General features: G+C 43.1%; 8 protein-coding genes across 9 annotated transcripts; 4 read left to right on the top strand and 4 right to left on the bottom strand.

Moving 5' to 3' along the window:
* Window positions 1-66: 66 nt before the first annotated feature.
* Window positions 67-3,422, top strand: LOC131287579 (zinc finger-containing ubiquitin peptidase 1-like). Of its 2 annotated transcripts, none has more exons than XM_058316645.1 (5): window positions 67-410; window positions 630-2,265; window positions 2,324-2,672; window positions 2,976-3,187; window positions 3,253-3,422. In XM_058316645.1, exons 1-5 carry the CDS (start codon window positions 67-69, stop codon window positions 3,295-3,297), a joined length of 2,586 nt encoding a protein of 861 aa, XP_058172628.1. In that variant the 3' UTR covers window positions 3,298-3,422. The 2 variants fall into 2 exon arrangements, with proteins under 2 accessions (XP_058172628.1, XP_058172635.1); XM_058316652.1 differs by having other exon boundaries at window positions 167-410; window positions 639-2,265.
* Window positions 3,423-8,143: 4,721 nt separating this feature from the next.
* Window positions 8,144-10,458, bottom strand: LOC131282544 (homogentisate 1,2-dioxygenase). Its single transcript, XM_058312041.1, has 4 exons — window positions 10,444-10,458; window positions 9,584-10,043; window positions 8,514-9,047; window positions 8,144-8,448 (listed from the first exon to the last, which is right to left on the bottom strand). The coding sequence occupies exons 1-4, from the start codon at window positions 10,456-10,458 to the stop codon at window positions 8,144-8,146; spliced, it is 1,314 nt and encodes a 437-aa protein (XP_058168024.1).
* A 1,826-nt stretch (window positions 10,459-12,284) lies between these two features.
* LOC131282545 (glyoxylate reductase/hydroxypyruvate reductase-like) lies at window positions 12,285-13,535 on the top strand. The gene is made up of 3 exons (XM_058312042.1): window positions 12,285-12,389; window positions 12,452-13,224; window positions 13,330-13,535. Exons 1-3 carry the CDS (start codon window positions 12,307-12,309, stop codon window positions 13,449-13,451), a joined length of 978 nt encoding a protein of 325 aa, XP_058168025.1. The 5' UTR covers window positions 12,285-12,306; the 3' UTR covers window positions 13,452-13,535.
* A 118-nt stretch (window positions 13,536-13,653) lies between these two features.
* LOC131293604 (glyoxylate reductase/hydroxypyruvate reductase-like) lies at window positions 13,654-15,028 on the bottom strand. The gene is made up of 4 exons (XM_058321682.1): window positions 14,913-15,028; window positions 14,687-14,768; window positions 13,870-14,615; window positions 13,654-13,790 (listed from the first exon to the last, which is right to left on the bottom strand). The coding sequence occupies exons 2-4, from the start codon at window positions 14,755-14,757 to the stop codon at window positions 13,654-13,656; spliced, it is 954 nt and encodes a 317-aa protein (XP_058177665.1). The 5' UTR covers window positions 14,758-14,768; window positions 14,913-15,028.
* Window positions 15,029-15,267: 239 nt separating this feature from the next.
* On the top strand, window positions 15,268-16,434 carry LOC131281167 (glyoxylate reductase/hydroxypyruvate reductase-like). Its single transcript, XM_058310426.1, has 3 exons — window positions 15,268-15,416; window positions 15,475-16,241; window positions 16,313-16,434. The coding sequence occupies exons 1-3, from the start codon at window positions 15,268-15,270 to the stop codon at window positions 16,432-16,434; spliced, it is 1,038 nt and encodes a 345-aa protein (XP_058166409.1).
* Window positions 16,435-16,459: 25 nt separating this feature from the next.
* On the bottom strand, window positions 16,460-17,378 carry LOC131294977 (small ribosomal subunit protein uS7m). Its single transcript, XM_058323035.1, has 2 exons — window positions 17,272-17,378; window positions 16,460-17,173 (listed from the first exon to the last, which is right to left on the bottom strand). Exons 1-2 carry the CDS (start codon window positions 17,304-17,306, stop codon window positions 16,525-16,527), a joined length of 684 nt encoding a protein of 227 aa, XP_058179018.1. The 5' UTR covers window positions 17,307-17,378; the 3' UTR covers window positions 16,460-16,524.
* Window positions 17,379-17,614: 236 nt separating this feature from the next.
* On the bottom strand, window positions 17,615-18,423 carry LOC131281582 (transmembrane protein 186-like). The gene is made up of 2 exons (XM_058310925.1): window positions 18,018-18,423; window positions 17,615-17,956 (listed from the first exon to the last, which is right to left on the bottom strand). Exons 1-2 carry the CDS (start codon window positions 18,388-18,390, stop codon window positions 17,643-17,645), a joined length of 687 nt encoding a protein of 228 aa, XP_058166908.1. The 5' UTR covers window positions 18,391-18,423; the 3' UTR covers window positions 17,615-17,642.
* A 252-nt stretch (window positions 18,424-18,675) lies between these two features.
* LOC131287247 (transducin beta-like protein 3) lies at window positions 18,676-21,142 on the top strand. The gene is made up of 2 exons (XM_058316283.1): window positions 18,676-18,704; window positions 18,772-21,142. The coding sequence occupies exons 1-2, from the start codon at window positions 18,676-18,678 to the stop codon at window positions 21,140-21,142; spliced, it is 2,400 nt and encodes a 799-aa protein (XP_058172266.1).
* Window positions 21,143-27,990: the final 6,848 nt, after the last annotated feature.

The following is a 27,990-nucleotide window of genomic DNA, read 5'->3' as shown; positions in this document are numbered from 1 at the left end:
TATCCTGTATTGAAACCTTTATAACATCTATTCTTCTTATCTCCATTTTCAGAAGTACAGCGAACGATGGCATCGCAGAACGGGAGAGAATCGAAGGAGGCAATGCCCAAAGCAAATGGGTCTGTCTCGGCTGCGAACGGTGGAGTGCAGCAGCAGCAGCAGCAACAGCAGCATGGCCAGCAGCCGCAACAGGAACATTCGTGTGAAATCTGCGGCATGTCCGGTCTATCAGATGACGGGATGCGCGACCATACCCGCCAGAACCATGTGGAAGGCAGCGCTCAGTGTCCGTTTTGTGGACTCACAGGCGTACCAGCAGCCGAGCTGCTGCTCCACGTGAACCAGGCTCACCTCGACTACTTAACTCCGGAGAATGAGCTGATGTCCTTCATTGACGACCAAACGCCAAGGTAATGACCACGTGTGGAAATAGTATTTTTTTTAATTTATCAGTTGTTAGTTCTATCACATTCAGTGTTTTCTGAGTATGAATTAGACACATATTAATCTGATATGAGAAGAAAAAGTTTAAACATGTTTCCAATAGTAGATTCTCATGCTGTAGTTTGGGAAAAGTAAACGTGATTGTAATGGCAAACTTTCTCAGAAAATATCTAATACGCTCAAAGCTTTTGCAGTGTCGACGGTGATTCCGATTCCATCTCTGAGTGCCGCGGTTTGTCGCCTTCCATCACATCCGAGTTGCTGACACCGGTATCTCTCGGCGGCAACGGCAAGATGGGTCATAGCAGTGCCAGTAACAGCAGTATGATTATGATGAGTATCGGCGGAAGCAACAGCAGCAATAATCAAAACCATAATCAACTGGGAACCATGAGCGGTAGTTCTACCTCGCAGCACTTGCCGAACGGCGGAGTGCCCGCGATTGCCGCTACTTCCTCGGCAAAGTTGATGGCGAGCAGCAGCAATTCCACGGTGGCCGGAAGCAGTAGCATGAGCAGCAGCCGGTCAAGTTTAGGCAGCAGTAGCACTAACGCAAGCAGCAGCAACGCCACGGTTTCGAATGGTTCGATCCCGAATGGCAAATCCAGTAGCCTTCATTATCACTTCCCTGAGGTAACGATAGCAACGGGCAGCAGTAGCAGTAGCGGTGTCGGAGAATCGAACACCAACGGTGCCATCGCCAGTGGCAGCAAGGAGTCGGCGGTAATGAACGGGGGTGGTGCCGGTTGTACAACCCCGGCCGGTGCCGTCGCTGGAGCAGGTGGGCAAGGATCGCCGCTGCGCTCTCAGCTTGGTTTGAAGTTGAAAACGAACAAACCAAACTCGTTCAATGGGACTGCTGAAAACAACACTGCTGGACCAACAACGATGACGATTACAACGACGGCCACTACCATCACCACCAAGCAAGCAAGCCCACTGCAATGTCTGCTCTGTCCATACACTTCCGACAACCCTTCGGTGCTTGAGGAGCACATCAACCGGTCGCATTTTGATCCGCTCAGTCCCGGTGTTAATGGAGCTGGAGGTGGTGGTGGTGGTGGGGGTGGAGCTAGTGGTGGTGGAGGATCACAAGTAGACACCCTCAGCGTGCTGCAGTGTCCGATTTGCAATCGCACGTTCGAGACCGGTTCGGATCTGGAGTTGCACGTGAACATCGAACATCGGGATATTCTCAGCCCGGCCAAGGCGGATAGCGGAAGAGCGACGAACGGGACACCCTGTAACGGTGGTGCTTCGGCATTGAATGGTAGCTACGGTGGAAGCAGTAGTAGCCTTTGTCCAGTGTGTGGCATTTCATTCGACAATATGAAAACACAGGACATGGAGTACCACATCGAGAAGCACTTCTCAAAGAGTCCACAAAACCCGTACCACGCAGGCGGTGGGAGCAATGAAGCGTCGGCGGTTGTCGTGGATCTTGAAAAGCAGGCGCAAAAGCTGCGGGAACAACGAGAGTTCGAATTGTTGCGGGCCCAGTACGGAATGGACGATCAGGGTAACTTTAGAGAGCAGTCGGCGGCGGCAATGCAGCGGGCCGTGTACGCGGGTGAGATGAGCGTGGCAGACTACTATGAGCGGCAGGTCGGGCTGCGGGCGGCCGAATCGCACGGTGTCGATGATGGATCGTCCTGCACGAAATCGGTTTCGCCGAGGGTGCTGTCCCTGTCCTCGTCGTCTTTGACTGTGATCAAGACGTACGTTTGCTCGAGCGTAGATCACTACGCGTCAAGCTACGGTGACAAGGGTTGGGGATGTGGCTATCGAAATCTTCAAATGATGCTTTCGTCGCTTCTGCAGGTAATAACGGTCGAGATTATCCAATTAGAATCAATGTTTATAACGTGTTTCATTGCAGAACACTTCATACAACGAGGCTCTTTACTCCGCCTGGGGATCACATGGTCCTGCCCGAACGGCTATGCCCAGCATCTCTCGTTTGCAGCGCATGGTAGAAGCAGCCTGGGCGCAAGGCTTCGACATTCAGGGCTCGGAACAGCTCGGTTGCAAACTACACAATACGCGCAAGTGGATTGGTGCGACAGAAATCGTGACAGTCCTGTCCTGGCTTCGTATCCGCTGTGAGCTGGTAGATTTCCATCGACCCACCTCGCCGGACGGCCGCCATCCGGAATTGTTCAACTGGGTGCTGCGTTATTTCGAGGAACCGAGGATTCACACACCTCCGCTGTACTTACAGCATCAAGGTAAAGACCTACCAATTGATCATTTGTCAATTTTTTAGTTTCCATACTTTTATGCATTTTCTGGTTGAAAATATTTTCTTTTATTTTTTTTCTTTTTTAATTCAAATTAAAAACTAATACTTCGAATTATTGTTTATTTTTCATTTAAAAAATTGGAACTTCAAAGACCAAATCTAGTATTCATTGTCTTCACAAAACTGTAAAGGATCGTAATTTTTTAAAGCATTTGTTTCAACCTAATACTTACCAAATAATTTTTGTGATAACTAATATTAAAATACTTTCATATATTTTTTCTCTCAGGACACTCTCGTACCATTATTGGAATCGAGCAGCGAACGTCCGGCCTCTCGCTGCTAGTGCTTGACCCAAGTCATGGACCCCGCCAGGTAGCAGCACTCGGTTCGTCGCAGGACTCTCTACGTTTGATACGCAAGAATTCGGCCGCAATGCGTGCCCCACAGTACCAGGTGGTGGCTGTAAAGGGATTGATTGAAACAGAGGAACAGTATCAGGTAAGAGTCGCTATTTAACTTTTTGGAAACCATCGTTTACTGAACGCTTTATTTTCCTTTTACAGGCTAGTAAAGTATTAAAATCCTTACGCATTCCACCTGACCGTTGACGTGCCGAACGGTGGAATCGATCGATCATACGTCGATCAACACTTGTAACCGTTTGTTAATCATTTACACCGCGCAGCACAATAATGCCGGCTGCCTTCGTATCAAGGGACAGCACACTCAAAGAAAACAGAACGCGATTCGATTCGCTGATTCGATGTTTAATTTAAATCTACTACTTAGACTTACCGCTCTTTCCAAACAACAGCCAATCTTTTCAAAACTCCCCCGATAATGCATGAAAGTAAAACGTGATGAGCTTATAGCACAAATACAGCACATGTGAACGTGTGCCCGTGTACACGAACGTTGCACGATGATATCTTATAGAAGAAAAATGTTCTCCTTTCCGTTTTTTATGGAACCGTTCGACATCGCACTTACCTGGCCTATGCGAAAAATGAAGATTAACGGAATTGAATATACCGTAAACTGATTCGAGGCAAACATGTTAAGCAGAAACCTATGCGTACCTAAATTAATAATGTATAGATAAGGGGAACAGACATGCCCCAAAAAAAATGGGAATCCAAATGATTTCTGCTCCACGATGCAAAACACGAAATTAAACCCCATTACTTTCTTAGTTTTCATATCAATGATGTGTGGGCCTAAAAAGTTAAGTTATGTTTAAATGTTTATTACAATGAAAAGTGTTATAAATGTAGTGTATCCCGGCAGGTGGTAACTGTTTACGCTCAAAGCGCAACTTATTTCAATCTAAATATTGATGGTGTTGGTATTCATAAAATTTGCTCAGATCAGACGTCGAGAAACCTGCGTTGCTCATTCCATGCTTTTGGCATCCAAAATCGAACTCTTCAAATCGAGCAATAGTTTCCAACGCGGCACACCCACACCCATTGCCCCATAAATAAACCGTATTTACGGTACTCAATTCTATGTTTTGCTCGGGTGGATCATAGTGGTATGTAATTCTGTTCGAAAATTCTTATTCATACAATTGCAGAAAAAAGAAACGTGCTTTCATAAAAGATTACCAATTCATGGTGAGAAAATTACTGGCAAAACTAACGGTAACACAAGTGACAATCCTCTTCCTCCCAGAATAAAACTAAAAACCAAAAATATGCATGACATTTAACCTAGAAAAATCTCAATACGCAATGCGAACACTGGCCCCCGACACACTTGTAAATCAATTTACCCAAATAAGGATACGATCGTTCAGTGAAAAATCGCACGGAACCTGCAAGAGTGATCCTAACAGTTTTCAATTAAAAGGATTGTGATATAACTAAGAGCCACGTATCTATCGACAAAGCAGGGGCGAGCATTGAAAGGTGAAACAAAAACAAAAGAAAACTATAAATAAAATGAAAAAAATAATTTCCAACATCGGACGGCCAATCGGGATGCAAATGGCCAACGGGATGATGGATTACGTAAAAAACGGTACAAAGTATAATAATCGAGCGATTATAGATAGCCCTTACCCTTTCGTGTGTGTAGCGCTGCCGGGTGTCCAAATTTTTGTGGGTAAAATGCGATTGGAACTAACAATTAACCAGAATAACAGTATAGCATAACGCATCAAAATTCGTACACAGCTCCCATTTCTTGTGTTAAAATTTTATTCTCAACTCCTTAGGCTAGCCATTCCATTTTATCTACAAATCAACCAGCCAGCGGATCCCTGCGGCTCGTCCCAGAGGGTCAAGAAAGTAATTAAACGAACTAATCCATAGTTAACTCCATTAGTTAGCTGTTGGTTTCAGGATCTTAGTCTTAGCTTCTCAGTGATACTTGTTACTTGTTCACATTAAGACAAACCCTTATTCCATCCAATTCATCTGTTCTCTACCGATGAGGCAAAATTAGTCCTTACTGCAAGCGGTATAGTAATAGGTATTTGCGATGCTTTAACCGTAATTCAAAAGTCAGGGTTTTAATGCTGCATTATGCTGACTTGTTTCGGACACACTTTATAAAATAGAAATCAGCCGATTCGGTGCACAGAGCAATAATTTTTCGCATTTTGTCTTTTAAGCTATTATTAGCTTTTATAGGTATTTGTTTGTTCAGTGTGTGTAAAACTAACAAAAAAAATTATAACGAACGGGAAAAGTTAACAAAACATTGCAGTGCATAAAAATCAACAAGATACACATAAAAATCAGCGAAAAAATGGTCACATTGCTTGGATTTTCCTTTCCACTTGCACTTCTCTCCTCCGTCGCAGCTTGTCACCGTCCATTTGCATTTTCGTCGCAACACGGATCCACTCAGCCACGCCACACGATGCCGGTCCTTTTCCACAGCACATAGCCGATATCGATTTTAGAGTGTTTTCTTGCGCTCTGGTATTCGTGTATCTCTTATGGTGAAATGAGGAATTGAATCTAATATAGAGCCAACGCCATGTGTAGACAGGGAAGAAGGAGAAGAAGCTAGGAGTACCAACGACAAGATAATAGAATGTTCTATGTCTGTGTAGGCATGTACGTGTACAGTTCAAGATAAGCAAATTATTTTTTTAAACATTTTTACTATTGCTGCTAATCGCTTTAAGTTCCTACGCGTACGGGTTTGCGCCTTGGCCATGGAGCAAGCACGGAAAGCATGTAAGCACACACGCTGCAGCGCGCCCTATAGAACGTATTATCGAAAGTAATCCGAACGATAGTGAAATTATCGCAAGCGAGACATAACACCAACGGGTGAAGCTGGTTTAGAAGGATACCCCAGCGTGTCGGAGAGTGGCGGTACATGAAAAGACAGAAGCGGAAATTTTAAATATGATGAAACATACTACAAGTACCTCAACTTGAATAGCGTGACGCTTCATTTCTGTGTATGAACCGGAGGTTGTGCACGTCACGATCAACGATCTCTAGAGAGTGGTGCTAAGTACAACCTGTTGACCAGAAGAGCCAACTTCACCTTAACCGAACGTCAACGAAAATTTTCTGTTTCGCACGGAGGCATGTGAATAGTAATCTTGAATGTTTTCTTCTGTTCTGCTGCCAAGAAGAAAACAAGTTCAACAACTACACCACTAGCCCGAAAAACCAACGTGTAACTACGCTGAAGATAACATAGAAAAAGGGCACAAAATAAGAAAAATATAATCCTTAATTACAGTATATGTTTTGAGCTTGAATACGCTTACAGGCTTTTAATGAAACCACACAGAATCTCCTGTCACGTAGAACCTGCTAGTTCAAATTCGTATTCAGCACAATGCAGAAAAGAAGTAAACAACAAAAAACACATGAAACGTGGAGTTATCACCGAATCAACGCGGGTCGAAAATTACGAATTAGCAAGATACAATTGCAAATAAGAAAGGATAATACAATATTACCCTTCATGTTACGACAAAAGTGATAGGGGACACGGGGAAGTGCTCGTAGAGTGGAAGGGCACACTTACCAAAATGAGCAGTTTATTTTTGTAACAATATCTAACTTCTCATAGCCCTACAGGAGGTCGTAGCATAATAGGTAGTGGAGGAGTGGGGAACCGCATAACGATCAACTCGCAACACACTACCAGAAACAGGACAACGTGTAGAGTGTAAGATAATATAGTGAAATTATGAAATATTCCGATCGTAAGTAAAGCACCAGAGAAAAGGAAAAAAGAAGAAAAAAAAAAGGTAAAATGGCAAACATAAATTTTATTCAATTGTTCCGCCAAAGCGAATATTTACGTGAACAAAAAACAAATCCACAACAACGGTTTTCTTCAACTAATTCGTACAATGTGACCATGGGGAGTCCTTCGGGCAAACGATAAATGTACCAGTAAACATTAGTTTCTTTCAAGCGAGACATACGTTTTAATTGTCATTTTAATTTGCGACAAAATGCAGCTCCACAAATCTCGTTACCTTTTCGATCTAAACGATATGGTTGTATTTAAATGTAACCCCAGTGAAAGGCAGTTCAGGCGGCAAAATGTTGAGTCCTGTTTAAATGGATGCTTTAAATCACTCAAATATAGTATGACTATGACAAAGATTGGTCTGTGCCTATTGTACTGGCTCGCAAAATGCAGTTTTTGTAGGCCTTGTGAAACCGTGTCAGATGTTGAGGATTAAACGCTCAAATAAACTGAACATTTATTGCTAAAACGGAAGAAAAGAAAGCAAAACTACATCTGAAGGGGGGTTTTAACCAATTCAAATATGTACGCAACAGGTGGAACATTACTCAAAAGAAGGAGGGGAGTTTAATAAGATACGAAAACGTCTATAAAAACGGGTTTAAAATGCAAGAAAAGTCTGTGCTGAGGGTGGATAACAATTGGGGACAGCAATTGTTTGCACCAATTCGTAAAAGTAAATAATTGAATAATTTCTGTAAAATGTCAAAGGAAGTAAAACACAAAAACAGTGATAATTCTCATAACTAATAATGTATTGCAGCGATTGAAACAAATAGCTATCCCAACACCACAAGCACAAACGCTCCTAGAACGGTTTGTACAACGAACTATAAGAAGCGAGCAAATAGCGTTTGATGCAGAATAACCCCTTAGCCAATGTGGACAAGTTACGAAAGCTCGTGCTCGAGCGAGCGGAAAAATATTAAGATATGAAGGAAGAACACCGGGCGGTACATAGTTTCATAAAATTTGCTTCTTAAAGAAATATATTCATAACTAATGAAGGTCAAACAAAAACATGCAAGAAAGAGATTCACATGGGAAACGTATGAAACGATACGAAATGGAGAAAGGAAATACAGGAGAAAATAAAATAAAAAGAAATCGTGAATTACAAAAAAAAGCAAAATATCAAATCCACAATATTTTCCACGCGTTGTTCGAATCCGATTAAATTCCTGAGTGTTTATGGTGCAGTTCCTGGTTGGCCGTCGGTTACAGGCGGAAATGTTTCTCCAACGCCTGCCAACATTCGTAGTAACGTGCGTCCAACTTTTGGCACGTTTCTTCACCCCACCTGGTAACGGCCATACTTAGTGACGATTCAAACATGAACGCCTGCGTCCCATCGGCGATCCGTTCCGGTTTTAGTTCGGCATTCGAGGCCCCTTCGAAGCACCGATGATCCGGACCGTGCGGCGTCATCATGGAGTGTAGCGAGGCACCACCCGGCAGGAAACCGCCCTCCTTCGCCTCGTACCGACCGAAGATCAGTCCCATGAACTCGCTCATGCAGTTGCCTAAGGGAAAAGGTTGCAGAAATGATTACTGGCGCTACAGGCCGCCTCAACCAGCGGCTACTTACGATGGTAGTACGGTGGACGGAAGGTGTGCTCCTGCACGGACCACCTCGGAGGGAAGATCACGAAGTCGGCAATGGCCGTACCGGGGCGGTTGCTCGGGCACGTCAGCACAGTGAAGATACTCGGATCGCAGTGGTCAAAGCTGACCGAGTTAATGACCATGAAGCGAGCCAGATCGTACTTGTATGGGACGTAGTTACCGTGCCAGGCGACCACATCGAATGGCGAATGTCCTTGCGTGGCCACGAATAGGGCACCCTGGAACTTCGACACGATACGATAACCGTCGACTAAGCGATCCTCAAAGTGGGCCGTTGGGGTTAGGAAGTCACGCGGGTTCGCTAGGCCGTTCGCACCGATCGGGCCGAGATCGGGCAGCCGGAAGTGACCGTCGTACACTTCGAGGATGTAGCCCCGAGAGGGACCCTCCAGGGCCACGCAGAACCGAACTCCCTGCGGGATGACGCAAATTTCATTCGGCTGGACGTAGAGGCGACCAAATTCGGTCGTTATATCCAACGCACCTTGCTGAGGAACTAGAGGAATAGGAAAAGCAAGTGAATGCACCAAATTGCAAAATAGTTATGATGATGATCGGATTAATTTATGAGAGTTACAAAAATTTAAAAACTATTTAAATAGACGATCCAGTGGTAAGTAATGGTTGAACAATTTCGGGTATTGTCTTTATTTTATACAGCGCGAGAGCAACATCTAATATACCATAAAATATCACAATTTTACAATTTAGAACAATATGGCAGTTTTATTTGTAATGCATGCGATTACGAAACGTTGTGAAATATTTAAAAAGTTTTGTAAACGCAATTTGTTTTTGCGCTATATGTGGAGTCTAGTAAATAATTTAATTTTTTATGGAGCGTTTTCTATTCCGAAAATGTCATCAAACTGAGTTGTATTTCCCAAAAGCATCAATGAGATGCAACTCTACTGTTCTAAAACATGATTGAATTATTAAAAACTTCTGATTGGTCCAAAACATGATCCTTGCTGAGCAAAATTGTGATATGAAACAACAAATGAATTGTAAGAATTTAAATTGTAATCTTACCTATCAGAAAATCGCCATCGCTGTTGTAGAACGCAGTATCCTTCATCGAGCTGTTGGCCAGATAGACGTGTATCGCCAGGCCATGTCGGCCACGCACATCACCTGCTCCGCACACCGTATGCAAACCGGCCACAAAATCTACCTCGGCCCCAGCGGCCGGTAGATCGAACGGATTCCATCGCATTTGGTTCGGATTCGGCGCCTGCTCGTCCCAGCCAGTGCCACGCAGAAACGGTGCCACCCCTTCGAACTGTTTAAACGGCTGATGTACCACCGATGGCCGGATACGGTAGAACCACGACCGCGTATTTTCGGTACGGGGGGCCGTGAACGCACTTCCGGACAACTGCTCGGCGTACAATCCGTAGGGACATTTTTGGGGCGAATTCTGGCCTGCCGGCAGGGCATTCGGGAAACGTGGATCTTCCGACTCAAAGTGCGATCCAAAGCCGGACAAATACTGAACAAAAGATAACAATGAAATAAACAACGAAAGGCATCCAGAACATTAGCTATTTTGCATTAAAAAAATGTAAATCATTCGATGTTTTCGAAGTTTCCAACGCGAAAGTTTTGTTTTTCCTTTTTTTAATAGCAACTCATCTATTTGAGCCCGTTTTAGGGCTGATTCTAAATTTAACTAAACAGGTTTAACTAATTTATTCAAAGAGGTCCAAATAAAAGGCGCCATTGATCGTAGCGTTTCTTATCTCTTGGAGGCTCGCCTTAGATCACGCAAAGAAACCCCTAGAACAGTTTCGTAGGCATTCTAACTACCGGAATAACTTTGATATATTGTAATGTTTCATATCAATGCACTTGGTAATCCACTTTGTAAAAAATAGTTTGCATTTTCGTACCTTGTATTCTGGCATAATAGCTTCACAGTAATAAATCCCCGGTTGCTGTATTTAATCAGTTTCACTTTCTCTCGATTCCTCTATCTTTAACTGAATCACTTGATGATAACGTTTCAACTACGCACCGTGGACAAGTTTCGTTCGGGATTCCTGCCTCTGGACACTCTATTCGAATAGCAACGCTCGACTGAAGCCATCGCGGCCGGTTCCGGACGTTATTAAGCCTTCAAAAATATTAAAATTTCCCGTCCACATTCTTCGCACGACCTGTTGCACCACCTTGCTCCGGTCTCTGTCCGGTGTCCAGCAAACGGCTCAAACCGGATTCCTTCCGCCTATCGTTAGATTCTGGTTTGGTGACGCAGCTTGATGCATGCGAACCAACGAAACGACCAGCAGTTGTTGCCAGGATCGAAGGGGTTCTAGAATGGAACTTGGGTGGCCAAATACTACGGTAATTCAAAAGGGTTGTCCGATAAACAACCCAGAACGCTATTGCTGGCCTCGGTTAGAAGCAAACGATAAAGATGATCGTTCGACCGATTCAGCAACGATCATCTTAGAAATATCACGTAGGAAAAACGGTTCATACTCCATATAAACTGCAAAGCATATGCTATTTGAGTCTAATTTCCGGAAGCTTCCGGTGACCCTTTATGAAATCAATAATTACGCTATAAAAGAAAGTGAACTGAAGTTAAAAGATGTGTGTAAAAACAGTATACGTTAAACATTCCAGATAAAATAGCTGAATATATACTGCAGGCATATGCTATTTGGTTATTATTTCTGGAAGCTTCCGGTGGTCCTTTACGAAATCTATAATTATGGTATACATGAAAGTGACCTCACTAAAAGACATATATTAAGACAGTGTATGTTAAACATCCTAGATAAGATAGCTCATCAATCTCGTAGATTATTCAAATCCTACGATAAGGCTCGCACTTGGGTCACACTTGTTGCGAACGTCTGCGGAGACCTAAAGCTACACATACAGATAATCATTTCCTTCAGACCCGGTCAATCCGGTTTTAAGCCCGACAACAGTGACCGTATGTACCGTTTATGAAACATATTCAGTGTACGCCTAGCCATCGTCACGAATCGATGCAATAGAAGCCCTTTAAATAAATTTATCGGCCTTGCGCATCACGTGTAGATAACGGTGGTTACTCAAATTGTAGTATTTGTTGCTAAAAATGGCACAGAAAACGTTGGGCACTGTTTCATTAATATTTTGTGTTGCGCTAGTGAATATGGTAGCGGGTAGGTACGTTAAAAAGTGAAATATAGTTTTAAAAACCGAAAAATCAAGTAAAGGGTTTTTAGTTGCCGTTATTCATCATGTAAGGCCTTTTTTCAGAACGTACTGTTGATCTCGAAGAAATGTTTCGCTACAGCGTACCGCTGTCATGTGCATAATTTGTTTAGGTTTTCGATGCAGTTTAGAATCCGGCAGCGTGCGCAAGTAGTATGTGTGGAAGTAACGAGTGGAACGAGTGTAAACAATCCGGAAAACACTTGGCACACACTCCGTCCACTTAACCGGGGTGATATTTCATTTTTTTTATCAAACAAACGTTTGTTCCAAAGCATCCGGATTCTGAACAACGCCTAAATAAGCGCGAGTTTTCTGTTGGTTTTATGCAATTCTACAGAAGAGCGAACACAAACAAGCCTATTAGCCCCATGCACTGATAACAATCGCGCTACCGCATAGTAGGCCGGTGCTTGTATGAGTGAACGTGATTAGCTAGCTGTGTTGTTTCTCGGCCTTTCAGTCTTGTTTAGTGTCACGGAGCAGTAGAATCGTGAACACCAATCTTTCTTCCTTCTTTCAGTGATCAAAGCGTATCGACCATGGCCAATCCGGGAACCCGACCCGTCGTGCTGGTTACTAATAAGGAAGCACCACCGAAGGGGATCAATAAGTTGAAGATAAAGTAAGACACGCCATGCGATCACATTGCCAAGGCCATGTTATGACATTGATTTGATCTTCCAGATGTGATGTTATTTTCCCACGGAATCATCCTGCCTCGAGGGAGGAAATCTTGGAGCTTGCCGGCCAGGTTGACGGTATCATGTGGGTCGGCCATATGGCATTGAATGCCGAGGTGCTAGATCGGGGCGGATCGCGCCTGAAAGCGATCTCCACCATGTCGGCCGGCATGGACTACGTGGACACGGAGGAGTTTAAGCGGCGCAAGTTCCCGCTCGGTTACACACCGATCGTGCTGAACGATGCTGTTGCTGATTCGGCCATCGGGCTTATGATTGCCGCTGGTCGGCGTTTCCACGAGGGTCGGTTGGCTATCGATCAGTCGCAGTGGAATGGAGGCCCTCAGTGGATGCTCGGTCAGGACATCAAGGGCAGCACGGTGGGGATCATTGGAATGGGCGGGATTGGACAAACGATTGCGCGCCGCCTTAAGGGGTTCGAGATCGGGCAGCTTCTGTATTCGGGTCGTCGGCCGAAACCCGAAGCCGAAGCACTCGGTGCAAAGATGGTTCCACAGGATGAACTACTGCAGGAAAGTGACTATATCTTCATCGCTGTCCCGCTAACAAACGAAACGTTCCACATGATCAACGCGGGTGCGCTCAGTAAAATGAAACGCACCGCGGTGCTGGTTAACGTCGCCCGGGGGGACATCGTCGATCAGAAGGCGCTCGTTGCGGCGCTCAAGAATGGCACTATTTTCGCAGCCGGCCTAGATGTGATGACCCCGGAGCCACTTCCGGCAGATGATGAGCTACTGACTCTTCCCAATGCAGGTTAGTATTACTCGCTGTGGCCATGTCCATGTCCATCTATCAGGCGCGTCAAGATAACGATAATGTTCTTTGTGTTTCTTTTTCGCCTTACGTCGGACGTTTCAGTTGTCATCCCTCACCTCGGCTCGGCTACTATACAAACCAGAAACAATATGGCTGAGATCGCTGCTCTGAATGTGCTTGCCGGAATCGCTGGATCTCCGATGTTTTCTCCTTATCCTTATTAATTTATTTTATATTTTTTTAAAAAGAATGGCAACATTATTTGCACCGTTTTTATGGCAATAAAACATCCATCCTAGTTGATTAGTTAAGAAAGATTTAACAAACATTCGATTGGGGGCTTTCTATGTTTTCTTTCAACCCTTTTCGTTTAAATTAGCTATACCCCACGTTTTCTAAAACAAATTCTTTTTATTTTCTTTGCTTTTAGTTTGCAGTTTTGGGTTTGAAATATTGCGATGGCATTGTTTCCCCGCGCATTCCTGCGATTAGATTGTCTACAGCACGCAAAGCCATTTGATCTCGCGTTTTCTTCGTAGCCGTCCCCAAGTGTGGAATGATCACTGTAAAAGTGAAGCCAAACTTGAATTGTATTTAGTAGTTAAATTTGTGTGATCGTAATTTTAGCGCTTTTATGCGTACCACAGTTTGGAAGATGAAACAATTCACTATCCGCTGGAATTGGTTCCGTGGTGACCGTGTCCAGTGCAGCGGCTCGTATTCGTCCACTTTTCAGCGCGTCCATAAGTGCCTGCTCATCCACGATAGCTCCGCGAGCCACATTAATGATCACGGATGTTGGTTTCATAATCAAAAATGTTTCTCGATTAAACATCCGCAAGGAGTCCGGCGTCAGCGGACAGGCTATGAACACGTAATCGGAACGCCGAAGTAGTTCTTCTCTTGCCACAAACTGGGCGTTGAATTTCTTTGCGTTTTCTTTCACACTATGCCCGCAGTAAAGCATCGTTTGCACGTCGAATCCTTGCAATCTTTTCGCGATGAGTTCACCAATTCCACCGAAACCGACGATTCCAACTGTGGATCCTTGAATGCACGTGCCCGCATGGGAGTCGGAGTCATGTGAGGAGAATATAGCACTGCTGGCTGTGATCATGAGCCCGATCGCTAGATCTGCCACTGCTTCATTCGGTATGTGTGGTGTATGCCCGAGGGGAATGTTGCGAGAGATCAGTTCGTCCAAATCCACACAATCTACCCCGTTCATCGTAAGGGAAACAGCCTTCAGTTTGGGTCCTGCCGCTTGGAGAATTTCGTGATCAAGCTTCATCTTATAACTGGTCCACAGTAACCCATCGATTCCGGGACAGAGATCCAGTATGTTCGCTCTGGTAGGAAAATCCACATCCGGTAGAATCACATCGCATCTTAAAACCCAAACGATCGCATACAGGAAATGTGTATTTTAGATACTTAAAACACTCTAAATTATACTTACTCCCTTTTCAAACGTTCCAAAGCCACCGGTTGCACCTGCCGGTGGGTCACTAGGACTTTCGGTCTCCGCATGGTGATGTCCTCTTAACAATGGAAAAGGTATAAAATGCATCCAAAAATGAACAAGATTAGCAGTAACTTCATTTTCGAAAGTACAGTTCCGCGACCTTTACTGGATGAAGTCGGAATTAATAATAAAATGATTCCTTACTCAACGTTATACCCACAGGTTCCAAAAGCAAAATCACTCCTCCGAATATTTTTTAATCAAAAACCTGAAATGATTCCGTTGTAATTGATAGGAAAATTAGGCTGTTTGCCTTGTGGTCGTTCGCCAATAAACTGAATCACTTCCGCAAAGTAAGCTATAATGAACTTAAAAAAAAAAACAAGTTGAAGTGTTTAAAAAAAATCTATCTGTTATTTAAAAAAAACCAACTTCTTTTCGATATGAGGTTGTATTCAAGGGTTTTTGACGAAACAAAATAATCTTGAACAGCTGGTTTGTGTACCATGCACTATTCAGCTGTGTTATTATTGATTGAAAACAACAGCTGATGTGCCAAAACCAGGTCGCTTATCATGCGTACCGGAATATTAAGATTAACGCGTTCGCTGCCCAAGATGCTGGAGCAAAAACTCGTCGACTACAATTTCGGTGTGCGTCGCCCAAAGCTGGTTGTGACGAGTTCTGATATCCCTTCCGGTTTCATCGAGCTGCTCCGCAAAAAGTGACTTTTAATTGCCCTTTCCTCGTATAGTAGTAATCGTACACTTTTCCCATTCCAGATGCGAGGTAACAGTATGCAACGGAACGGATCATGCTGAAATACTTCGTGCCGTTCCCGGTGCGGAAGGCATACTGTGGCTGACGGCCGATCAGCTCGATGCAAAGACACTCGATGCGGCAGGAAGCCAGTTGAAAGTGGTTTCAACGATGACATCCGGAATGGATTACGTTGATGCCGAAGTGTTCGCCAAACGAGGTGTTGCCTTGGGCCACACTCCGAAAGTGGTTAACGATCCGGTGGCAGATATCGCAATCGGCTTAATGCTAGCGGCAGCCCGTCGTTTCCACGAGGGAAGAGAGAAAATTGTAGCCGGTCAGTGGGAAATGAGACCTCAGTGGATGTTGGGACAGGACGTGCCCGGATCGACGGTGGGAATCATTGGTTTCGGTGGCATCGGCCAAACAATTCTAAAGCGTCTGAAAGGTTTCGACATAGCGCGGTGTTTGTATACCGGTAGAAAACGAAAAGCGGAAGGTGATTTGGCCGGTGCCACTTACGTGGATCTGCCTACGCTTCTGAAGGAAAGCGATTTTGTCTTTATCGCTTGCCCTTTGACGGGAGAAACGGCAAAGCTATTCAACCGGGAGACGCTTGCTATGATGAAAGCTTCCAGTGTGCTGGTAAATGTAGCACGCGGCGGCATCGTCGATCAACCGGCTCTGGTAGAGGCTTTGAAAAATGGAACCATTTTCGCGGCCGGCCTGGATGTTATGACTCCAGAGCCTTTGGATCCAAACGATCCTTTAATGAAGCTTCCTAACTGTGGTAAGGTTATTCATGCAAAGATACATATTAGCAAGGATTATCATGGTTGTTTTCTCTTCATGTTTTTGCAGTTGTTGTGCCTCATCTTGGAACGGCGACCAAGCAAAGCCTTCTTGATATGTTTGCCATCACCGCTAACAACGTTTTGTCGGTGATATCAGGTGGCCAACTTGTTGCTCCTTTCGTAAAATAATTCCCACTGTGCAGAACAATGTGAGTTTATATGTTTTATGTTAGTTTACACTTTATTAACTCTCCGAAAAATACACCAGCATAGCCGAACTTAGCTCCACCGATAGTGAGCATAGGCACGGTTAGCTTCGCATTGTCTGTGCAGTTCGTGCTTACGCTTTACAACCTTTCCCTGGTTAGCCGCTGCGTCCAGAATTTCCCATGCCATCTTCTCCGGGAAGTGCACAGTCCTCTCCTTTTCACGGACCGCCTCGAGCAGCCACTTCATCGCGACAAAGTACGACCGTTTTTCAGTGATCGGCACTGGCACCTGATACCGCACACCGCCACGCTTAATCGGAGTCAGTTGCAGCAGTGGACGACAGTTTTCTACGGCCTGGTGGAGTAGTTTCCTTGGGTTTAGCTCGATTTTTGCCTTCTCCTCTTCCGTTTCGGCCAAATGGTAGCGCTCCAGCTGAAGACGTTTGATGTTTTCAAAACCCTTCTCGACCAGCTCGCGGGCTAACGCTTTGTTGCCCTGCTTCATTACATAATTTGTGAACTGGCTGACCAGTGGGTCGTAGAACACGGAGCTGGTCTGGTTGTTCAGCGCGGCTTTGATTGGGACGTGTGATATTTTTGATAAGTCACCCGATTCCTGTAGAGCATCGATTTTCTGCTTGTCTATGATGGGCTGGATGAAATGAGGCCCATACTGGGACATTCGGGCGACCGGCACGGCGCATTGAGCGGCCGTATGCCTGTAAATGCGTAAAGCAGGGCCGAAATATAGCATAGTTATTGTACAATGCATGTACTTTATTGCACAATAACATGTACTTTATTGCACAATTATTACCTTTGCAGAATACCAGAAGCTAGTTTTCTAAGCATTTTTAAGGAAGAATGCTTAGTTCAAAAGAAACTAGAAGTTACGAACCATATCACACCAGGTTTATGTTGATTATCGCCAAAACATGCCAATTTCTGACAAGTACACTATATTTTTCCACATCCCTGCGGGAACGTGTGGATTAATAGAACCCTTCGGGAACGATGATTTGAGAAAAAATATAGGTACATATGGTGAAAAAACTGAATTTCAGAAATTATGAAAATTAACTTGCAAATGACAAATCCGCTGCAGGTAACTATAGTAAGTTGGACGAGTAAGAGTGAAACTTTTATGCTAAAGCTATTTTATTCAATTCAAATGGTACTTATTATAAATTATTTGCTTATAACTTCATGTCCAAACACTTTGTTGAACGCGTGCACATCATAGATTTCACCGTACTGGTGCACTAGCTTATATGTATCTCCATTTTCATGATTTTTGACCGGGAAATACATTTTTAACAACGATTTCGGTAGTTCTGAGCGCGAAACTAGATCATCTACCGCGTAGATGCGATTCTGTCGCTTCCCCTTCGAGTCCAGGAAAGAAATTTTCACCTTACTCAAGCGGTCATCACAGTACACGAATCCAATTAGGTTATCGGTTAGTAAACCGAACAGCGTGAGTGTCAACGAAGTAGTGAATCCTACGGGAAAGTGAAAATACTGATTAAAAAACCTCTTGTGATCGATACGAATGGTTCATACCAATTGCTCCGACCACTTCTGCCGTTGTCATGCTCCAAATATCAGCGTACGCCAGTGCCATTGAAACCGGCACGCTTATGCCGGTAACAACCAAAGGATAAAATTTGAGTCGCTTCACGGAGGCAGTAAGCATGATCGATGGAAAGTGGTAAATCGTATTCCAGTTGGTACTCTTGGACTCATCTTCCGGCGGGGGAGTTTCTTTCGAGCTGACCACTGCTGATTTTGTGGAGCAATGCTGCACTAGTAGATTGATGGCCCCGATGTTGTTGATGTTTTGATTCAACGAATAGACTGGCCGGTGGAGATGTGATGATATAACACTCCCGGTGGATTTTGCAAACCCCGCTAAAAGATTGAATGTTCTCAACATGTTGCTTGTGTTATGAATTGCCCGTTAAATGTTTCAAAGCATCTACAATAGAATAGAAATTGTGATCAGAATGTATAAATCCAAATTGTACGAGTACGAACCAAAAATCCTTTTCAGCTGACTAGCAGTTTGACGTTTCTACATAACCCCAGGAAGTAAAAAAACATATTGGTAAACAAATCGACGTCAAAGTTTAAATGTCAAAACAAAAACCATTCCAAACACGTGCGATTGGTAAATTCACGAGTGCGCCCCGATTTTTTAAATTGCTTAAAATTGTTGAAGATGAATTCGAAAGTAAAGCTAAAGGAAGTGTGAGTATAGAATTCCATTCGTTAACCAAAGGAAGAAATTACAATGCTGGCGTATAACCCTTCGCAGGTATGAAGTACAATCAGAGTACAAAGCTTTTTACACCGGCGGCACGGTTTGCTGGACGAACGATGGTCAGCAGTTTCTTTGCCAGAACAACGGCGCAATCTGGATAGTGTCGGTTGAAAATCAAAACGAACCGATCACACTCGGTGAGCAACAGACGGAGGATGAAATCCAGGAAGATATCATCTTTACATTTGCCATCAACGGCGCCGGTACTAGCATCGTGTCGGGGCATCGATCAGGCCTGTACAAGCTATGGGATCAACAGACGCGTACGGTGCAGAAAATGTGGAAATCTTCCCACCAAGGGCCAATCACAAAGCTAGTATTCAGCCCAGACGATGAACTCATCGTTAGCGGCGGCTCCGATTCCACCATCCGTATCTGGGACCCGTCCAAGCAGGTTTGCCTAGGTACACTGCGTGGTTGTGCCGGTGTGATTAATTTAATAGTTTTCCATCCGGATATGGCAAGCAAAATAATAATCGCTGCCGGGGATGATGACAAAATTCTTGCTTTTGACTACTTGGAGCGGAGAGTCATCAAAACGTTCGCGGGACATTTTTCGCGTGTGACCGGTGTTTCGTTTACGGAGGATCGCCAGTATATGGTCTCGTCAGGTAGGGACAAAATTCTGATCCTTTGGAACTTCGACACGCTGGAGGCGGTTAAAACGATTCCCGTCTACGAAGCACTGGAATCAGTAGTCGTTCTACCGGGTGGTATAAAGATCGGAGGTGTTAAGCTGGAAGAAAACTATGTGTACGCCGCTTGTGCTGGTGAAGAGGGTGTCATTAAAGTGTGGGAAATGACCGAGGCCAAAATCGTGTACAAGCAAACCAACGCCCTCGTGGAGAGAGCGGCCGATGAGGGTGGCCTGGCGATATCGCAACTATTCTACAACCAATCAATCGGCCAGATGGCGATCGTATCGGCCGATCATAATATCCTGGTGCACGATTGTGCGACGTTCGAGTGTGTCCACCAGCTGGCCGGATTTAGCGATGAAATTCTGGACATCGTGCTCCTTGGTAAACGGGATCGTTACCTAGCGATGGCGACCAACAGTAACAATTTTAAAATCTACGACACCACCACAATGAACTGCCAGCTGGTGCAGGGTCACACGGATATCGTACTCTCCCTTTCGGCTAACGATCAATATCTACTTTCTTCTTCGAAAGATCACTCGATCCGTCTGTGGCGGTTCGATGAGGCAATGTTCAAGATCACTTGCGTCGCCGTGGGTGTGAAACATACTAATGCTGTTGGTTGTGTGGCAATGAGTAAAATATCCGGCAATTTTTGCGTCAGCGTGAGCCTGGACAAATGTTTGAAAACGTGGAAAATTCCCAAAACATTCGCAGCGCCTGATGGAGAAGAACTGCCACGTCTACAGTGCTCGCTTACTGAGTTGGCGCACGAGAAGGATATCAACTGCGTGTGTATCTCACCGAACGATCGGCTCGTAGCGACCGGCTCGCAGGACAAAACCGCCAAACTGTGGGACGTGAGCAACCTTGCAGTCGTTGGCGTGTTTCGGGGACATCGGCGTGGTATCTGGGCGGTAAAGTTTTCACCGGTTGATCAAATTTTGCTTACGAACGCGGCCGACTGTTGCATTAAGCTCTGGTCGTTGACCGACATGACCTGCCTGAAGTCACTCGAAGGTCACGACAGTTCGGTGCTCCGGGTAGAGTTCCTTTCCAACGGTATGCAGCTTCTTTCGGCCGGTGCCGACGGTCTGCTGAAGCTCTGGTCGATCAAAACCTCCGAGTGCGTACAAACGATGGACAAACACGATAGCCGCATCTGGGCCTTGTGTGTGACACGAGATGAGTCCGCTTTTTACAGTGGCGGTTCGGATTCGAAGATGATCAAGTGGCACGACGTGACGGAAAGCAAGCGTAAAGAGGAGCTAGACCAACGCAAGCAGATGCTACTGGAGGAGCAAGAGTTGAACAATCTGTTGAGCGAGAAAAAGCTTCTCAAAGCACTCCGTCTTTCACTGAACCTTAACCGCCCGTTGAGCACACTGAAGATTATTAACGAAGTGATTAAATCGCAGGAACAGGCGGGGCTGGCTGACACAGTGCGAAAGCTGTCCAATGATCACAAGGAAACGTTGCTCGTGCACGCGGTCGAGTGGAACACCAACAGCCGCAATTGCCGTCCGGCCCAGCTGGCGCTACACATTCTGATGCAGGAAATTCTCGCCGGTCGGTTTGCAGTGAGCGAACTAAACAAACATCTCGAAGCCTCACTGCCGTACACGGAGCGGCACTTTAAACGGCTCACCGGGTACATGACGGATCTTAAGTTTGTAGAGTTTTCGTTGCGCTGTATGCAACCGTATGCGTGCAAGATGGAATAGTTGAGAAAAAACGAGTATAAATAAACGAGAATAATAAAACAAAACTGCTTGTAAAATACTTAATCGCATGAAGCTTTCTTTTATCGTTCAGTTTTAAATACCACATTTCTCTGAGTACTCCAGTTGGTATCACTAAAAAAACTAGTTTAATTAATTAAACGAATACAAACTTTTGATTTCGAACCACTATTTGATTCCACTGAATAAGAGCAATGTGATGTTTGCATTTCGGAAATAATGGGGCTTAAGGCAGTACCAGAGTAATCCAAAAGTAGTTAGTCGTAGATAAATCAGTTTTAGCGTAAGTAATGTACACGTTGTGTCTTACTTTGTATCGCACCTGAGTCAGCCAACCTCTAAACGTGGATTGCTTTTTAGTATAACTGTTGATCCTGTGATATTCCTGCGCGATTAATGCATGTGGAATATCAAAATCTTTTCAAAATAATCATGACATTTTCTATTTCAATGAGGTTTTCTTGTAGTTTGAACATTTTACTAGTATATACAATTTAACATAATCGCAAGGCTGATTTAAAGCATATTTTCCGATGATGAATTGTATAATTTGTGAACACCACTTTTGGGTAGCACTCATGCAAGAAAAGTTCTCATGAAGGAAATAGGATAAAATACATCAACTTCAGTCAATTTTCTCGAAAAGAAATCAATAATTATTTACAACCAGTATGAATGTGACATATTTTCCACCCATTAACGTTGAACATTGGGAAAAATGAATAAAGGTTCAAATTATAAGGTGCTATTAAGGTTTTGAGGTAATATGAAATGAGAATTTTGAACTTTATTTTCCTTTCAAATCTTCCCTTATCGAAACAATAACAGAATTGTGGATTTGGAATTTTTCAACAACAAACAAAACATATAGGATAAAGATCCTTCGGATCAAGGGTCGGCATACATTTCCTAAAGAGGGCCAGATGAACAAAAGAAACCGAAAGTGAGGGCATGATGCCTTAAATGATGATTTATTGTTTTCAATGTAATATTAAACCCCTGTATGTGGAGTGAATGGAGTATATAACCTTTCTAAATAGTAAAGTTACTTAAAAAATATAAAATATTTGAAATTTTATAGTAAATTTTTTCAAAAATTTTCGTTGGATTTTGAATATTTTCAACATATAAATTTTGGTTAGTTGTACCTTGTTAATTTATTAAATTGGTTTATTGTACCATGTTAATTATCTAAATTGTACTTGAAATTTATCCTTGGTCAAATTAAATTACAATACATTGGTTTTAGTGGCGTATTCTCAGTTATTAATAACACTTCGAGCTTCGAGAAGTTAGACAATAGTTAGCCAGGTTTTATTTCGTAATGGAGTTTAATATTGTATTTTACCTATTTTGGATGCAAAGTAGACAAGGTATTGCCGTTGGATTTTGGGCGCGATTCACGAGACTAGGAAATTTGAGAACCATCAATAAACAATCAAATCAAAAAGTATACTAGGTAGTCGCCTGGTATTGAACACCTCGTTCAACAATTCCAAGCTTCATTTTTGGGAAAAAAACATCGTGAAAAAGTCCGATTAGCATAATCGGAAGAAGTTTTTCGTATGTAATACTAATATTTACGGACCAGATAAAATCAGTTGGCGGGCGAGATTTGGCCCGCGAGAAGGAATTGGCCAACCCTTGCTATGGATCGATGATCTCGCAGAGCACTGCATCCCAACAAACAGCCCAGACGGTCGAACCTCGAAATCGTTCATCGATTCTCGAGTAACCCAGAGAAAATGCGTTGCCCTTTCACCGTTTATCAATAATTATCGCACGCGTTTCGGAGGGATGCCCCTGCGAGCTATCTTCAGGCATTCTGCAACTGTGTTTGTTTGTTTTTCTTTTGCTTTGTCCAACACTGCTCCACCTTTATCGCCAGCAGCACTTCAAAGGCAAAGCACGTAATTAGTATTCACTCCTTGCCACTTCCTCAAGCGCACGCGTGTGCTGATTCACATGCGAGGCATCTTCAGCTGCGGTTTAATTAAGTTCCGTCCCATCTCCTGGGGGGAGGGAGTAAGTCAAACACCTACCCATTCCTGCCCTGGTAACCCAGACCGTAACCTCCATTTTTCAGACCTGCACACACACATAAGCAACCATCGTTAAACCACGATTAAGATGAAAGCGAAGAAAAAGATCAGCATATTCGGTGGAAAAATGACCGCCCTTTTCCAACCTCAAACACATGGTAGTCCACTGTGGCCCGTGTGCTGTTTGTTCCCTCATTTGCAGCGATTCAATATTTGTTCCAAATAACAACTGACGCAATTCGGCTCTCGACGCGATCTTCCTCCTTTTTTTGTGTGATCGCTCTCGACCAGCGGGAAGGATACTTCAGCACTACGGTACACTAATTAACGCTGTAGTCAAATATTTACTTTGGCGGCATTTGACCGTGTTTGCATTGTATGCGGACAGCTCCATTATCTAGCGTTACAAATGCTCTGTGCCACCCGGCTGAATTTGAATTAAAAAAAAAGTCTATTGTGATAGGTGCAGGTGGACTTACAAATTGGTGAGATTTAAAACCATTTCATTATTTGCCTAGCGACGATAATTTCCGAGTAACACGTGCTTTCCCAATGTTACACTATGGGGGTTGAATGGAGGAAAAGTAAAAAAAAAAATAGTTCGATAAAAAGTTTGTAACTAAAAAATAACTCATTTGAAATTATTTTAATTTCTATCCTAATTATCGAAATTTCCTTTGCATGTAAAATAAAGGATTTCGTTACATTCAATGGTCGCAAAATGGTGTAAACCATGTATTAAAAATTACCTAAACATTTATAAACTACAATATCTGCAAAAGACTTCCTTTGACCGAAAAGAAGTTTCGTTGTAAAGTCATTTCTTTTTGTTTGCCGGAGGTGACGCAGACAGACCAAAGCACAACTGATAACTACAATGTGAAAAACAGGTCGTAAAAAATGCGTCACTTTTTCGGCAAACAACCGATACATAGCAAACAAAAACAAAATGGAAGGCCGCAACAGAGCTCCTAAGCAGTGCTGACTCAAATCCAGATGGAAGCAGTTTGGGGAACTCAAAGAAAATATGTTGAAGGACCCGGGAACCGATAAGCGAATGCATGTTTCCCCTTTTTTTCCTCCCTAGGTATTCAGTAAAGAGATGTGTATCTTTGCTTGATGTGGTGATCTAATCGTACCAACGCCTTTTTGGGCAACATTATGTATCAGCAACGAAACCATTTCGATCAGTTCACGATCCACGAGGAAGTGATACTTAAATTCAATGTTTTTGAGTGCGGGCTGACACACTTTTACTTTTATTGCGGTACATTGTTTTTCTCTTGCCCATGCGGTGAAGAAATGTCATTGAATAAATCATTGAGAAAGGACAACGATCTGGTCAGTCGATATCAAATTGTTATTCCTTTACGAAAGAAAATTCATAACCTTACAACAATAACGTATCATATTCTAGTAATACACTGGAAGACGAACACACTGGGTAAACAACACGATGTAATATGTATGGCTCATGAGTTATGGCTTTCCAACCTAAATTAATGAAAAATAAAATATATTCAAGATCAACTTTTCTTTTTGTTCGTTGAAGAGTATTGCATACGATTTACGCAATAATCAAAGAAACCATTTTTTTTACGAGCGACTGGGCGCCTCCAGCATGTTCGAAAATAACAAAATGTTCTGGAATGGCCGAAAAAAGGTCATTCAATTTAATTTTCCTTTCCTTTTTAAAGTTTTGCTAAAAGTGCATTGAGAAGAATGCAGCATATTATACCACAAATCTATTGTAAGACGTTACTTTTTCCTTCAATTGTGCATATTAGCGATTGCTCTTACCTTGGCATAATTCCCATGCAATGTGCGTAATAAAGGTCAGTTCCGTCAACGCGGATCGGTGTTCGATAAGCGATTTCCCCTTCACCGGGTGGTGGTAAATGATAAAGCCATCTGCTCTACCTAAGATCGACGTTCGATCATCAATTTTCGCACGTTTTGCACACTGGACGAGGTGTTGAGCCCGAAAAAGTCGATAATTGAATTTGATAATCAATCCCCCCCTCGCGGGGGGACTGAAGAGCCGATGTAAAACATGTGTTACCGTGCGATAATGGAGATGTCTTCTGGTTGACGTTTCGGGCCCACAGATGCCGAGGGTGGATTCAACAGTGTGGCAGTGACATAACATCGACTGTTGGACTTTCACCGAATGTTGCGGCATTTTGCATCCATGTGAATTTAGGATAGTGCCGTTGAAGGCTAACCAACGGGAACAGAAAAATCCCAGCTTTAGATGACTCATTAGGTGCTAACCAGTTCAAACTAATAACTTGTTATGTAGGTTCCACAATGTATCAAAAAAACATTCTAGTACCATGTTTGATTTTTAACAAATCCACAAGAGACAAATTGTTATGAATTACTAAAGTGCCGCTACGCTCATCTTTGGGTCGCATGGAATTTCAGGTGTTTCCGGTTGATAACGAACCGTCTATATAAGCAAGGTTAAGCAAAGAATTGCTTCGTACATATAATTTCGTGATTCACCCCGCCTCTAATCTCTGCTGCATCTTTTTGGACAACAGAGATTTCAAAGAGTTGTATTCATATTCCTACTTATTCGTATTCAAACAAATTTTATGTTTTAAGCATATCTTTGCGCTATCGAAAATATATTAAAGATGATCCCTTAATGCCATTAAGGTTAGAACTAAAACATTTTACGTTAGTTTGCTTCTAATGATGTTTGAAAATAAGGAATACAATTAAACCATCTTTTGTTGTAAACATTTACCATCACCATTATGAATACCAACCAATATTTGAACACAAAACATTGACAAACAATGCACTTCATGCTAAAAATTCCCAACTTCATGCCCGACACGTGTCACCGATGCTTTGCAATCGCTCATAATGGATATTTTATTTTTTTGCCACACCGTGTATTACATCTTGTACAAGTCCTCTTCGACTCCATTCGTCAGCTGGTATCATTAGTCGACAAATAGTTTGCTCATAGATTGTTTAACAAAGTCATCATCTTTGATCATTAATCGATTTTCTCTGTTCGGTGATTGGCGCCGCTCGACACAAACATGAGGGAAGAATTCAAAAACGAAGCATTGAACCTCAACTTCATTGCAGTACAGGGAATCGATAGGTAAAGTGATTCTACCCTCCCAAGAAAATCCGCAAACCCCAATGCAATTGCGTCCGATCGCTTGTTGGCTTGTGTTTTTGCTATCACTCCTCGTAATTGTTTGAGATAAAAGACCGTTGTGGGTTGTGTCTTGATTGAAATTTGTCTGGAAGGGTAGCAGTTTTACTTTTTATTTTGAAATATAATCTACAAATTTCAAATATAATAAATAAGAGGATACAAACTAAAACAATGTTATTCCTCATCAATGCAATTGGTTTAGAATGCTATGGAACTTCTGATTCCAGGATTTTACTGACACTTTTCCACCCAGTCTACTATGCTCAATTTATCGACACGTTTGTACGCCTTGTTTCCGGTGAAGATCTCCGCCATCGCTGCCGGTTGCTAACGCCGACCGCAATGTTTACTCGACAGATGTGTGAGCGCCGGCTCGGAGCCTATTTTCTTGTCGTTTGTTTTCCATCAAGTGTGTTTACTTTTCTGTGCGTGTATGGCGTCTTTGTTTCCAGAATGATTCACTATGATCGTTTATTACGCTCTCTTCTATCGTTGAAGATGTGAGCTCTTTAATTGAGTAATGTGTCCATTTGTTATCACAGATTAATTATGTTTGAACTAACTTGCAGCTTTAAATACAACAAGGATGATTATGGCATGAGTCAAAATTCTAGACACTAATTACACTAGGAAAAACGGCGCTTTAAGGCTTATCCTTATGATTACATGTTTAGTTAGCCTTCATTATTTTATAACCTACCAGCAGTAACTGGGCGGCGCAGTCACGGTTTAACGCAAACATGATCACCTCACCGGTTGCGGCTGGTGTGAATTATCTGCTCATGAATTTATTATAATGTTTAACTTTGCATTCCGGCACTGCGGCCTTGTTGGTCAATGTTTCAGGTTGCAACCCCATCCGTCGGGATCGGGGCCTGACATGGTTGTTTTTCAATTTGACTCTCCAAACCATACAACACGACAATCTCCAGCAGGACAAACATAACCCGCTAAAATCGTGACCGAAACGGAAGTCAGGGTCCAGCGACAAAGCGCGTTCGTCAATCGAGGTAATTTTTTGGGCGCCCGAGGACAAACATGTCCCTAATTTGCACCAGTTTGCTATTCTCGAGTGTCCTTGCGTACTAATGCTCCTGTTTTCCTTCCTACCACTCTGTTGGCAACAGTTCCAATCATGGTCGTTGGTTGTCAGTTACGATCTAATGGGGTTATTGAATGTTTGAATCGGTGGACTATGAAGTGGCGTCCTTCTGCCTAACGTTGGGCGGTTCGTGATGAAGAGAATTTTGACCCACCACAACTCTAACCTAAGGAGAATGTTTATTCCAATCCAGACACGTTAAAGCGATGAGTGCGGCATTAGTAATGATGCAGGATATAATTTTGGGTATTTCAAAATTTTGGAAAAAAATACCCCCGAAATCCATCAAAATGAACGTATATTGGTTCTGCTGGTATTTTTTACAATATTTTTTTCCATCTATTTTACTACTTTACTTTTCATTGAGAAAGAATTGGCATGCTGGCAAGCGAATTGAATTCTTATATTAAAATAGTAAGTGTTTTTTGGATTCTGCGAGGAGTACACAACCAGGAATTTATTAATTATATATGATCTATAAAAATATGGATTGCACTCATAC

The sequence above is a fragment of the Anopheles ziemanni genome, chromosome 2 (assembly GCF_943734765.1).
Source record: "Anopheles ziemanni chromosome 2, idAnoZiCoDA_A2_x.2, whole genome shotgun sequence".
Lineage (NCBI taxonomy): Eukaryota > Metazoa > Arthropoda > Insecta > Diptera > Culicidae > Anopheles > Anopheles ziemanni.
The sequence above is the reverse complement of the archived record's forward strand: the minus strand, read 5'-3'. Positions and strand labels throughout refer to the sequence as shown.

Coding starts and splice junctions, on each gene's coding strand:
- LOC131287579 (XM_058316645.1), top strand. CDS start 67: ATGGCATCGCAGAACGGGAGAGAATCGAAGGAGGCAATGCCCAAAGCA. Junction 411..629: donor ATTGACGACCAAACGCCAAG/GTAATGACCACG, acceptor ATACGCTCAAAG/CTTTTGCAGTGTCGACGGTG. Junction 3,188..3,252: donor AAACAGAGGAACAGTATCAG/GTAAGAGTCGCT, acceptor TTCCTTTTACAG/GCTAGTAAAGTATTAAAATC.
- LOC131282544 (XM_058312041.1), bottom strand. Junction 9,048..9,583: donor CGATGGCGATTTTCTGATAG/GTAAGATTACAA, acceptor CTATTCCTCTAG/TTCCTCAGCAAGGTGCGTTG. Junction 8,449..8,513: donor CCGTCCACCGTACTACCATC/GTAAGTAGCCGC, acceptor CTTTTCCCTTAG/GCAACTGCATGAGCGAGTTC.
- LOC131282545 (XM_058312042.1), top strand. CDS start 12,307: ATGGCCAATCCGGGAACCCGACCCGTCGTGCTGGTTACTAATAAGGAA. Junction 12,390..12,451: donor ATCAATAAGTTGAAGATAAA/GTAAGACACGCC, acceptor TTGATCTTCCAG/ATGTGATGTTATTTTCCCAC. Junction 13,225..13,329: donor ACTGACTCTTCCCAATGCAG/GTTAGTATTACT, acceptor CGGACGTTTCAG/TTGTCATCCCTCACCTCGGC.
- LOC131293604 (XM_058321682.1), bottom strand. CDS start 14,757: ATGCGGAGACCGAAAGTCCTAGTGACCCACCGGCAGGTGCAACCGGTG. Junction 14,616..14,686: donor TTGGAACGTTTGAAAAGGGA/GTAAGTATAATT, acceptor TTGGGTTTTAAG/ATGCGATGTGATTCTACCGG. Junction 13,791..13,869: donor GTTTCATCTTCCAAACTGTG/GTACGCATAAAA, acceptor TCACTTTTACAG/TGATCATTCCACACTTGGGG.
- LOC131281167 (XM_058310426.1), top strand. CDS start 15,268: ATGCGTACCGGAATATTAAGATTAACGCGTTCGCTGCCCAAGATGCTG. Junction 15,417..15,474: donor ATCGAGCTGCTCCGCAAAAA/GTGACTTTTAAT, acceptor TTCCCATTCCAG/ATGCGAGGTAACAGTATGCA. Junction 16,242..16,312: donor AATGAAGCTTCCTAACTGTG/GTAAGGTTATTC, acceptor ATGTTTTTGCAG/TTGTTGTGCCTCATCTTGGA.
- LOC131294977 (XM_058323035.1), bottom strand. CDS start 17,306: ATGCTTAGAAAACTAGCTTCTGGTATTCTGCAAAG. Junction 17,174..17,271: donor GCTTCTGGTATTCTGCAAAG/GTAATAATTGTG, acceptor ACGCATTTACAG/GCATACGGCCGCTCAATGCG.
- LOC131281582 (XM_058310925.1), bottom strand. CDS start 18,390: ATGTTGAGAACATTCAATCTTTTAGCGGGGTTTGCAAAATCCACCGGG. Junction 17,957..18,017: donor AGAAGTGGTCGGAGCAATTG/GTATGAACCATT, acceptor ACTTTCCCGTAG/GATTCACTACTTCGTTGACA.
- LOC131287247 (XM_058316283.1), top strand. CDS start 18,676: ATGAATTCGAAAGTAAAGCTAAAGGAAGT. Junction 18,705..18,771: donor AAAGTAAAGCTAAAGGAAGT/GTGAGTATAGAA, acceptor AACCCTTCGCAG/GTATGAAGTACAATCAGAGT.